This window comes from Bidens hawaiensis, unplaced genomic scaffold, assembly GCF_021521415.1.
Source record: "Bidens hawaiensis isolate Kalapana, Puna unplaced genomic scaffold, B.hawaiensis_p1.1 tig00021817_1, whole genome shotgun sequence".
NCBI classification, from domain to species: Eukaryota; Viridiplantae; Streptophyta; class Magnoliopsida; order Asterales; family Asteraceae; genus Bidens; species Bidens hawaiensis.
Genome location: NW_027493382.1, coordinates 309,858 through 322,880, shown reverse-complemented (window position 1 = coordinate 322,880; position 13,023 = coordinate 309,858). Strand labels below are relative to the sequence as shown.

At 32.2% G+C, this 13,023-nt stretch overlaps 1 protein-coding gene across 1 annotated transcript; it reads right to left on the bottom strand.

Moving 5' to 3' along the window:
* Positions 1-10,035: 10,035 nt before the first annotated feature.
* Positions 10,036-11,357, bottom strand: LOC143564120 (protein FAR1-RELATED SEQUENCE 5-like). The gene is made up of 5 exons (XM_077051495.1): positions 10,642-11,357; positions 10,490-10,557; positions 10,301-10,443; positions 10,248-10,250; positions 10,036-10,143 (listed from the first exon to the last, which is right to left on the bottom strand). Exons 1-5 carry the CDS (start codon positions 11,355-11,357, stop codon positions 10,036-10,038), a joined length of 1,038 nt encoding a protein of 345 aa, XP_076907610.1.
* Positions 11,358-13,023: the final 1,666 nt, after the last annotated feature.

Genomic DNA, 13,023 nt, shown 5'->3' with positions numbered 1-13,023 from the left:
TTTTGATATTTTGTATTAAATGTAACAACATATATTACATGTAACAAAAAAAAACGATGTTACATAGGGTTTTCACGGGTTTTCTCAACTCAAGAGGGTTTTCAAACTATATCAACTGTGATGATCTAAAAAGCAGTACAATTGATGTTTTCAACCGAATGTATTAGCATAACGTATTAGCAAAACGTATTAGAAGAAATCAAATTGGAGTGTTGAAGAATTTTATCAGATATTTTTTAACATAACATATTAGCGCAATGTTGTTGGGTTTTATATTTTAGACCGACGCATCGAATCGTTACTCATTTATAATAAATATTAAATGCAAGTCGACAAAGAAAAATGATGAGTAATTGAAGACGTTTCGGGTGAATTATTATTTGTTTGGTCTTATCCAAAAGGCGGATGGAGTGAAGACCAAAGCACAAGACCACTATAAATAGACAATTAGGTCATGTGTTTCAGTGTGTGTGAGATTTTGATGTATTGAGAGTTTCTACCCGGGGAAGAGCTCTCCCCAGATGGCGAGCGTTTATGATTATGTATGTATGTATGCGTGTTATTTGTGACAATCTTTTGATTAATGAAATCATACTACTACATCTATCTATTTGTGTTTCGATTACAATTGTTCATCCTATTATTGATTGTTAATCGAATCAAACCCTCCACATCCCTCCATTATTATCGTTCAAGAGTGAATACATGTTGTTGATTCGATCCTTGCTCAGATCCGAGTTCCATCGTTAATACCGACTATTCACACTTCCGCACCGGGGCTCGGGTCTTGTCAGTTGGTATCAGAGCAAGTTACCGAATAGTTCAGACTAACCGCTGAATTTGATTCAGTTCGCTCTTGACTCCACCATGTAAGTTAAACTTGAAGTTGTTGAAGTTTTGTGGGTTTTTGCTTGTATTTGGATGAAATTTGATGTGGGAGATGATTTATGTGAATTGATGCTTGGGTTGATGATTTTTTCGGAGATTCAACATCGATTTCACGGTTTTATGTAAAATTTCGTTCAGATATACAATTATCGGTTCGTTTTAGGTAAACTTCGTTTACATTTGATGTTGTACATCTGAGTATTTGATGATATGGATGAATGATGTGTGATAGAATGTTGATTTCGTGATGATTGATGAGATTATAATGTGCAATTTCGTGTAACAAGTCATTAATTTCAGATCTGAGAAATTAGGGCTCACAAGTTAAAATTTGGGAAAAATTTAAAATAATGTGTTTAGGGAAAATTGGTGACTGTTTCTGGTTCGTATGTTGATTATGATGTGTTTGGAGCCAATTTGGAGATTATTATGTGTTCGAGCAAATGAGTTTGTTTGAAAAATATGCTTGAGCTGCTGATCTGCTGGTTATTCAAGAAGATGGATTACGTGTTCGAGATGGTGTGTCAGTTTGCTGATATGATTCTGGTCTCGAGCACATGTATTTTGTAGGGGCATTTTTGGTAATTTTTGCTGCTACGAACAAATATAAACAGATGGGCTGATGCGGCTGCACAAGCTGTCAAGGGCATTTTCGCACAGTTGTCGCTACTTCAGGTTCATTAGACGAACAATAAGCTGATGTGATTTATTCTCGAGCAGACAATATATGGTCCCGAACATCTGCTGATCTACTACTGATAAAAACTTGCTGCTGTTGCTGCATAATATTATTTGTTGTCGAGATTATTAGCTGCTGGTTTGAGTTGAGACAGTAACGGGTTTACTAAGTTCTGGTGCTGCTATTATGCATTGATCTCGCGGCTGCAGAAACTCAATGTTGCTGCTAATATGCTTCATGAACGGCTACAGTAGCAGGGGTAATTCATTAGGTATTCGGCTGGTGCACGTCTTTGTGCAGATTGTACAAGTTGCTGCTGCACAGTTTTACCAATTGTTGTTGATTTATATGTTGCTGATGCTATAGTACGCGAACAAACATACTGCATAGTACAAGTTATTACAGCTTTGGTACAAGTCTGAAATGCAAAACTTGCAAGGGCAATATGGTAATTCTGCTGATAATACATGCTGGTGCAGGTGTCGAATACTTGACACAGGGACAGATTGGCAATTTTAAAAGGAAAAACAGTTATTACATGCTGATTATGCAGAGCCGCATGGGTATTTTGGGCTGTTTGCTGCTGATATAATCTGATTTAAACGAACAATTGCTGCTGAGAAGATTATTTGCTGGAAAAACGTGCTGTAACGAGTTGATTATTTGCTGTGGATGAGCTGTTATTGCTGATTAAAACGTGTCGTTAATGAGCTGATTACTTGCTGAACAAACGTGCTGTTAATGAGAAGATTATTTGCTGGAAAAACGTGCTGAATTTGCTGTTAAAACATGCCAAAATTGCTGTTAAAAGTGTTGTTAACGTGCTCAAAATTGCTGTTAAAAGTGATGTTAACGTGCTGAAAATTGCTGTTAAAATGTGCTGAAATTTCTGATTAAAACATGCTGTTAACGAGCTGATTGTTTGCTGATTATAAAGTGCTGTTAACGAGATGTTGATGCTGTTGATTTTGGTGCTGAAAATACTTACTTTAGTGCTGAAATTGATGATTTTGAAGCTGAAACGAGTAGTATGTGTGCAGAAAAAGGTAAGTTGTTAATGCCCCGAGCACACCATGTTTATTCGAGCAAACCTTCTCCGAGCATACTTTGTTTTATCATGAACAGTTAGAATTTAATATTCTACACTTACATGCTCGTTAAAAGTTAGCTTAAGTTTGTGTCTCGAGCAGAATTTTCTTTCGAGCATGCTCAAGAAGATGAACTTAATGACTAATCACTGGCATAACTTCATCTCTCGAGCACACTTCTAGTCACGAGCATAGGTAATAAATGTGCATGCTCATGAAGGGATTTAAAGGATTTATCTGTGCTGTGTGCTCGTGAACTGAAAATTCATGCTCGTGAACAAATTACAAGTTTTTGAAGAAAGTTTTGGATTTTTGATTGAATTGACTTTCTAAAGTCAAACGGGCCAAGATGGAGACAAGACTTAATATTGGCTTATCTGTTGACTTTTTGACTATATGCTCTTAATGAAAAATGTTTGCCCAAGTTTGAGTGACTGTTTGGAAGTGACATTTCTGGTCAACTCATCTGTTGACCGTGTCGGGTCAACGAGGGGCATTTTGGTCATTTTGAAGATTTTTGAGCAAAAATTGGGCAAAATTCACTAAAACTTCACGACTTCAACAAGGTGCTTACAAGATCAAGATGGTTGATTTTACTGGATCATTTCATGAGTTGACCAAGTCAAACGTCAACTATCAACCACAAAGGAAAGGTTTGAAGGGAGTTTGCAAAGAAAGAAACGCGCTTTTGAGGAAAGTTGGATTATTTGATTATCATACCAAGTTTATTTCCTTTTGTGTTGACCGAATGACACGATCCGATTATTGGAGTTTGAAGCCTCGTTCTTATGCCCATACAACTATATCCAAATGAGATAAACGAGAAGATGCACTAAATGGACAACGGGAGATGCTTATTGTGAGGGGGAGAATTTCAATGAAAGGCGTCGGGTTATGAGGTGATCGTGAAAGTGATTCGATGGCATCGGTCTAAGGGGGAGATTGGTGGGTTTTATATTTTAGACCGACGCATCGAATCGTTACTCGTTTATAATAAATATTAAATGCAAGTCGACAAAGAAAAATGACGAGTAATTGAAGACGTTTCAGGTGAATTATTATTTTTATATTATTTGTTTGGTCTTATCCAAGAGGCGGAGGGAGTGAAGACCAAGGCACAAGACCACTATAAATAGACAATTAGGTCATGTGTTTCAGTGTGTGTGATATTTTGATATATTGAGAGTTTCCACCCGGGGAAGAGCTCTCCCCGGGTGGCGAGCGTTTATGATTATGTATGTATGTATGTATGTATGTATGTATGTATGTATGAGTGTTCTTTGTGACAATCTTTTGATTAATGAAATCATACTACTACATCTATCTATTTGTGTTTTGATTACAATTGTTCATCCTATTATTGATTGTTAATCGAATCGAACCCTCCACATCCGTCCATTATTATCGTTCAAGAGTGAATACATGTTGTTGATTCGATCCTTGCTCAGATCCGAGTTCCACCGTTAATACCGACTATTCACGCTTCCGCACCGGGGCTCGGGTCTTGTCAAACGTATTAGCATAAATCAAATTGAATTGTTGAAAACTGTTAGTAGAAATTACTTTTAGAAGATTGTTGATGATTGTTACCATAAATTGCCTTTTTAACAGAACGTAATAGGATTGAATTTTGTTATTATGCAACAGAGCGTATTAGGATTGGCTTTTTTTAAACATAACGTATTAGCATAGATGGTTGTTTTTGTTAGTTTGATGTTATAGCTTGTTGTAACATGTTTGAATAGATGCTAATAAGAGAAAAGAAGGACTGATGAATCAACTAATGGAAGGCATAAGCAATCTGAAAAAGACCTCGAAACTGTGAAAAATAAGCGTAAAAGAAATCAAGGTGAGGAAAGAAACTCATATTCAGACTTTGAAACACCACTCACGATTCAGAAACAAAAGGAAAAAATATCTATCAAACATCATGCTGAATAGAAAAAAAAAAGGGAAATTCAAATTGATTTAGAAATTTCTGATTCAGAATTTGAAACACCAACAAAGAGAGGCAAAAAAAACCTCTATTATATCACATATTAGAAAACCATTTCAAGATTATAGGGATTCAAAAATTTGGATGAGATGTGCACCGGCAAATATCTTTGAAGCAATCAAAGAAATGAATGAACAAGAAAAAAATGGGTTGAAGAAATGGGATTTGGATCATTGTTAACAATGAATATTATCACCATTCCAACTCCTTTAGGATATTGGTTGGTTGTGAACTATGATCATGACCGTAATGAATTAAATATGGGAAACCATATTGTTAAGAAAACACCCTAGTTAGTTCATGAGGTTTTTGGGATACTAGTTGGTGGAGAAACAGTTTTAGAAAAGAACATACCAAGAGTAGGGTCAAGTATATGTACATATAAGTTCAGAAATTAAGTTGACCATTCAAGGATAACTATTCAAAATGTGTTGGACATAATGAAAACACATAATGGGAAAAGTGAAGAGTTTAAATTGAATTTTCTTGTGTTGTTCAACACATGCATTGGATTGATAATAAAATCAACAACAATCAGTCTAATGTTCACCACCTAAATGGTTGACTTTTCAAAAATATCAAAAATGAATTAGTGCAGCTAAATGATTCATAATTTGAAGAAATCAAAAAAGGACTGAAAAGGTATAAAAGAAAATGGAAAACAAGAACAATTCAATGGTCCTATAAACTTGCTTGCAGTACTATACACACACGAGTATCAGAAACGTCATGGAGCATTTAGGGTCCCAATAAAACATGAGCAATTAGCTACATAACAACCAAAACTCATATTAGCATTGATAGCTACTTGTACAATAATGGTCCGTTAACTGATAACGAGGAGGACAAACAAGAATCAAGTAAGTTGCTAGAACTTATAGTGTTAATACATATACTTTAAAAAATTTTATCAATACCATTTATTCTATAATAATTGTATGTTACTGCTACTAAAAACAGGGGAAAATGAAGCTTTAATTGCTGAAACAACTGAAAAGGGTGATGTAATCTTGCAGACTGAAGATGAAGATAATACCGAAGATGCTATAAACAATGAAAGGGTGAGAAAATATGAAACAAACCATAAAAGAGTGGGAAAACCTTCATATTATGAAATAGGAGAGGATAGAACTGAAATTGACAAAAATGGGGAAAAATAAGCAGCTGATGAAATGGAGAAACAGAAAAAAAGAGATATATCAGAGTTGACAAGTGGTGAACAGAAGAATAACATTTTTGAAGAGTATAATACCTATGGGGAAAATTCACCATTGCATTTGCAGATGCTTATAGGGACAGCAACACAAAAAATAATAGACTACTATACTACCCCTCCTCAATTGTCTGGTTTGTTAGCGTATTTGCCCAAAGAACTGTTTACCAATGAGGAGCAGGTAACACTTCTAACAATAAAACATTTATATATTAAAAAAAATTATAATTCATGACATTAATATTTATTGTAGAAATGGAATGGAGAAATGGATAAAAAGTTAGAAGAATTTGATAAAATTATCTCTGAAATAAACGAGTTGGTAAAGAAGGAAAGACAAAACATGGATCAAATGTATGGCTATTCGATAGGTGTTGTATTTGGGAAGCCAAATTCAATCAAAAAGTATATGAAAACCAATCTGAAGGAGGTTTAAAAGAATTAGGTAAAAAAAATATATAATACGTTCTTGTGTAATATCTTACCTGTTAAACAAAATGAAATGACAACCTTTTTATATAGTTGCAGCAGTTGATCTGTCTCTAAACTAAAAAGATGTTCATACATGGTGTGTGAACAAAATCATTGATAATACTCAAGGTAAACATCTCTCTAATACATTCATTCTGACTTGTATAAATATCTCTAATACGATCAATTGAATTAGTTGAGAAAGGAGGTGATGATAATAAAGATTGTGAGATAACATATGCTGAGAAAGGAGCTGATGGTAACAATACTCAAGGTATTGTTAACAATACTCAAGTTATAATATTTTGAAATAACATACACTTATACGTTCTTCTAATACATTCAACATTGTAGTTTGCTTATAAATTCCCACAATCATGATTGTGCTTATAAATTGCTTATAAATTCTAAAATGAAGGAGTTGACAAACTAACTGATGGAAATCTTGCTTGTGGGAACAAAGGAAGTACCTCAAATGAATCAGTTAAGAAAAGAGCTAATGATAACAAAGGTATCATGTTGTTTAGATAACTTATGTGTATACCTTCTTCTAATACGTTTTTCTAATACATTCATTCTGACTTGTATAATTATCTCTAATGCGATCAATTGAATTAGTTGAGAAAGGAGATAATGATAATAAAGATTGTGAGATAACATATGCTGAGAAAGGAGGTGATGGTAACAATACTCAAGGTATTGTTAATAATACTCAAGGTATGGGGAAGGTTCATGTACATTTTAGTTTTAACATGAGAACACAGGAAGTAATACCAATTTATAAAAAAATGAGAACGTAAGAAACAATACCAACTACAATACCAATCTACATAAACAATTATTTATAATAGCAAAGAAAAAAACCAAAAAATTACAAGAAAAGAATCAAAATCAAGAACAAAATAATAACAGCAAATACCAACTAATACCAATATCAGCCAAAAAAAATATTCTAATAATAACAACAAAATATAAATAAGCAAATACTTATAACGTCTCATAATCGAAAATTAGCAAATACGAACAAAAAACTAACAGCAAATACTTATAAAAATAAACCTAATAATAAAAACAAATTGGTTCTCACTGTTTTCATGTTAAGAATAAAATGTATTTGATCCTGTTTCCTCAAGGTTTAATATTTTGAAATAACATATGCTTATACGTTCTTCTAATACATTCAACCTTGTAGTTTGCTTATAAATTCCCAAATTCATGATTGTGCTTATAAATTGCTTATAAATTCTAAAATGAAGGAGTTGACAAACTAACTGATGAAAATCTTGCTTGTGGGAACAAAGGAAGTACCTCAAATGAATCAGTTGAGAAAAGAGCCGATGATAACAAAATATATGAGAAAACTCAAGGTATCATATTATTTAGATAACTTATGCTTATACTTTCTTCTAATACATTCAACCTTATAACTAATTGAAACAAAATCAGTGAGAAATCAAGATTTCTCAAATGAAGGAGTTGACCAAATAACTGATGGAAATCTTGCTTTTGGAACAAAGGAAGTAACGAATCCAAGGTACCTCAAATGAATCAGTTGAGAAAAGAGATGATGATAATCAAGATTGCAATAACAAAATCAGTGAGAAAATTCAAGGTATCATGTTGTTTAGATATCGTATGTTTATACCTTCTTCTAATAAGTTTTTCTAATAAGTTTTAATTTATAAAATAGCTTAAACAACAATTTAAAATTTTTCATAGTTTTCATTCTTACTAGAATAAAAACATGATTGTGTGAATACAGAAATAGGTGCAGTTGAAAATCAAGATATCTCGAATGAATATTTTGACAAAATAACTGATGGAAAACTTGTTTGTGGGAATAAAGGAAGTAAAGAAATTCAAGGTAACTCAAATGAAATAGTTGAGAGCAGAGGTGATGATAATCAAGGCTGCAATAACAAAATCGTTGACAATACTCAAGGTATCATATCGTTCTACTAATCTTATTAGAAGGTGACTAAATTCTAATTCGTTCTACTTATACATTCTTATTAGTTCATAATGATAATGCATATACGTTCTTCTTATACGTTCAAAAAAGGTGCAGTTGAAAATCAAGGAATCTCAAACGAAGGAGTTGAAAAACAATGTGTTAACAAAGAAGGTAATGATAGGGTTGACAACAAATAGGGTTGGTGATGTAGTCTTCTTGTTTCTTGGTTTATTGATAATGTCTTTTGTGTGGTTGTTTTCTTTGACTGCCTCTGTTCTATGGTAATGTCTTTTGTTTTGTAAGTGGTGGATGAATCTAATATAACAGGTATTTTAAAAGTAGTTGTCCACTATCATAATACAATATTCTGTTAATACGTTCAAGAAATACTTAAAATGTTTTAAGGCAAAAATAACATATATAAGTCTTTTATGATAAAATGCTAATCAGTTCAACAAAAACACATCTCAAACGTTTAGGATTAAAAAAATAACAAACCATTCTACCTAAAAAAACTGTAAAAAATAAGGTCAAAAAAGATAAAAAACTATTTTTTTCGAAGTCCGGGACATGTTCTGCTGTTATGACCCGGCAGATTACAAACCTTGCATTCTCTATAATTCTTCCCAGACCGAGCTATGGCTATCTCTTTCTAATATTTAATCCTTTTATGTGACCCACGATCCTTGTTTCTTATTCCACTCGGCAGGCAGTCAGTCACCTCTGATGGTTGATCATATCCTAAAACTGCAGCAAATCTTTCCTTTTTGACAAAGAAGTTCTTTTGTATGTGTCTCATCTGCTTTTTGGATCATTATATTCATCTGATCCCTGACTTTAGTTAGTTCATCAATGTCTGTGACATAGCTTATAAGATACTCAACCAGCCAATGTTATTTCCCTTTAAATCTCCTTAACTTTTAAATTGTTCTCATTACCAAAATTTGAAATTGGAGCCGTTCTAGGATTTACACCCGCATCTCTCTTCCAACGATCCAAAATATATTTTTTTATGGAATCTTTTAACTTGGAACAAATTTAAAATATAAAAAATGTAACGACACAGTAACTCGAATTGTTCAAATCTTTTGCAACTGCATGCTACCATCAAATCTACTCCATCTTCACCATTCTTCTTAAACAAAACCTTAACAATAAAAAAATCAAACAAAACTGAGACATTTGTAAAAGAAAAATTAAACGTTCAAACCAAAAAGCTATTTTAAAAAGTTCAAGTATATATAAAAACAAAATAATACACTATGTATAAATTAATTAAATCTTACCTCCAAAAACATCTTGGTACATATGCATTAAAGTCAAAGATGGAAAACTTCATATAATCTTCTTCTTCAGATGACTTAAGACACGCAACATCGCTTCGAATGTAATACATTTCATATTGAAAATCATTAAAAATTGCCCTTGTATAGATCAGTATTATGTTTCTTCCTCAGTAGGACTTTCACTTACCAAATCGGGATGCGTATACCTTGTGTCATGATCATTTTTCCTACTGTTGTGCCTTTGAATCTCCATACAATGATCAAAATGACTAAAAAAACTCAACAAATGATAATTGTGAGTTAGAAACTTGACCAAAAAAATGATGTTCACTTTATGATCTTGATGTAGTACGCATAAGACCAAACAACGGTTCATCCCTATAATAAGCTAGTATCTAGTCGTGTCTCATATTAGACATGTCAATCAACCATTTATTAGTGTCAAGATCATATTTCTTCATTATAGGCTGCCATTTAAACTCAAATTCGAATTGAAAAATTTATCAGTCCACACAATGTCACAAATTTTATGTTTAAAATCATCATTGCTGCAAAGGGCAACACCAATCTAGAGTAAAAATAAAATATTTAGTATTAACAATACGTTCTGTGAAAAATAAACATGTATTACTACAAAAAACATATGTTAATACGTTCTGTCGGCGTTAATACGTTCTGTAAATATTAAAATTATAACATATAACTTTAACATGTTCTATGATTACCTTATCAGCAAGTTTCTTCATAATATGCCACATACACAACCTACGTATTGTGTTTGACAAGACTAATGCAATTGCTTGCTTTATAGCTGGATCTTGATCCGTAACAACAACCTTTGGAGCGATACCAAAGGAATCAAGAAAACCTTTCAAAGGCCATGTATATGATTCAATAGACAGATGCTAACAAACCAACACCAACTATCATTTTTCGGCAATGGTTATCAATAACCGTAAAAGACACAAAAACAATCTTGTACCTATAAAAATAACATAAAAATCAAATAATATGTAAAATAGCTATAAAAATTTGAAAAGTGAAAACAAAAGTAAAAAAGACACACTTATTGGTCTTGAAGGTGGTATCAAACGATATAATATCTCCAAATGCCAAATAATTCTTCTTTGAAATCTCATCAGCCCAAAACATACGAGTTAACTCATCATTATCGTTAACAGTGTATTCAAAAGAAAATTCATCACAATACCTTTTCTTTCCACTTAATCTTTGGACAACCATTTCAGCATCAAATTCACCAATAAAACAATTTAACCTTTGTTTAAAATTCTTACTATCATCTTTTGTAGCCCCAACTTCCTCAAATCCTCCATACTTTATCCTCAAAATATTAAATGCCTTAACTAGGCCCAAATTCAATGTTGATAGCTCATAAATGATATCTTCTTGAACATGAGTTAACTTCCTACTAGATTGAACAAAATGCATATCAATTGCTTCTACTATTGGACGATTATGTCCTTCCACAAATTCGTTTATTTCAAACATAATACCATCCTTAAATTTCAAAAATATTTGAGCTCTACAACCACACCGAATTGTTGGCCTCCTCCTCCTTTTATAATATGGTCTTTTTGAACTATCTTTATTAACCATTGAGTCATAACTCTTTGGAGGTTTATGACCTTCTTTTAAGCAAATAAAATACTTAGATTTTAGTATACCATTATTCATGTATGAACCTCTACGAACATAAAATCCAGCTTTCTTTGCATATTCACAATAAAAATCATATTCATGATCAATAGACTCAAATACCATTCCTTTAATAGGTTTACAAGAAGCATTCACTTGTGATACGACATCATTTGATAGAGGCCCTGATAAGATACATAAATACATAAAAACAGAAAGAAGTTAACACCTATATAAAGTTAGCATGTTCAATACTTCACCAATTCGTTTAATTGTAATGCGCTCTTCTAATACGTTCTTAATAGACTATGTAAACTTTTCTATACTTACCTATTTTAAGTTAACACGCTCACTACATAACTAATTCGTTCAATTCTTATACGTTTTTCTAATATGTTTTGAATAGACTTTCCAATCTATTATATACACACCTATTTAAGCTAACACGCTCAATGCTTAACTAATTCGTTCATTTTTAATACGTTCTTCATACTATCAATCACCAGATTATTGATTACCAGATTTTTTTCAGATAATTTACCTCTAATCAAATCAAAGCTACTTTACCTATTACAAAAATACCAAAATCGACTATCAATCAAACAACAAAATTAACTAAAAACAATAATGGTACCAAAAAATTTAGAATATCAGATGCTTAACTTACTAAACAGCTATTCAAATACATCAAAATTGTTTAAAATTAACCTAAAAATACTTACTTTGATGATCGTAATACATGGCGTTCGATAGACCGAAAACTCATAAACTTAATTCGTATAAGCCAAATCGCCAAAATCGTAATCTCAATTACTCAACAAAAACGACTTATGGGTTTTGATATAAAACAGAGTATAGCAAAAACGGTTTCTAAATTTAATAGCAAGATTGAATTTTTAAACGATTTTGAAGGACAATTATACCCTTATGTTAAGTTACAATATCGTATTGTGAAAAAGTACTACGTTCAGGATCCTCACGTACGTAATGTACGATAACCTATTATTTATTGGATCCTTTATCTATCTATATATATATATATATATTCTGAATGTCAAACTGATGTTTTAGGGTATTGATTGGAAGGAGGATACGGGTTGATTGATATAAAATTAGCTTGAAATAGAAATTCAAACGTCTAGGTTTTTGTTAGTGGAAGTTAAACACTCAAATTGAAGCATTGTTTCGTCGTTTTGGAGCATCGTTTCAAACTAATTTTTACATCAATCGACTCGTATCCTCTTTCAAATCAAATGACATAAAAGATTAGTTTGAAATCCGAAAAAAAAATATAACGCCTTTAAGTACTTTTTAACGTGAGAACATTGGGACTAGCTTTTTTATAGTTGAACCATTAGTGGCGATAAACTGACTTAGGATCATTATCGGCCAATACCCATTAATAGGGATTATTAAAATCCAATAAACAAAAAAAAATCACTATAATAACAAATGTTTTAATATATCTTTAGTATGAGTACCATATTGTGTTTTGTAAATTAGTGGGTTTTCTATAAATTGTGTTTTGTAAAATTGTGTTTTACAAAATTGTATTTTATCAAATTCTGTTATACAATTGTGTATTTTATTGTGTTTTTGTCGTTATGTTTTGTTTCATATTGTTTCTTTCATTGTTTTTTCATTGTTTTCCAACGACTGATTCCGACAAATTTTCCGGCAACTGTTTTCCAACAATTTTTCTGGCGAAGTGGTGGCAGTGGGTGACGATTGTGGTGGCGGTGGTTGTAAGAAAATAGTGAAGAGGTAAATGGTTTTTGAGATTGAAGTAGTG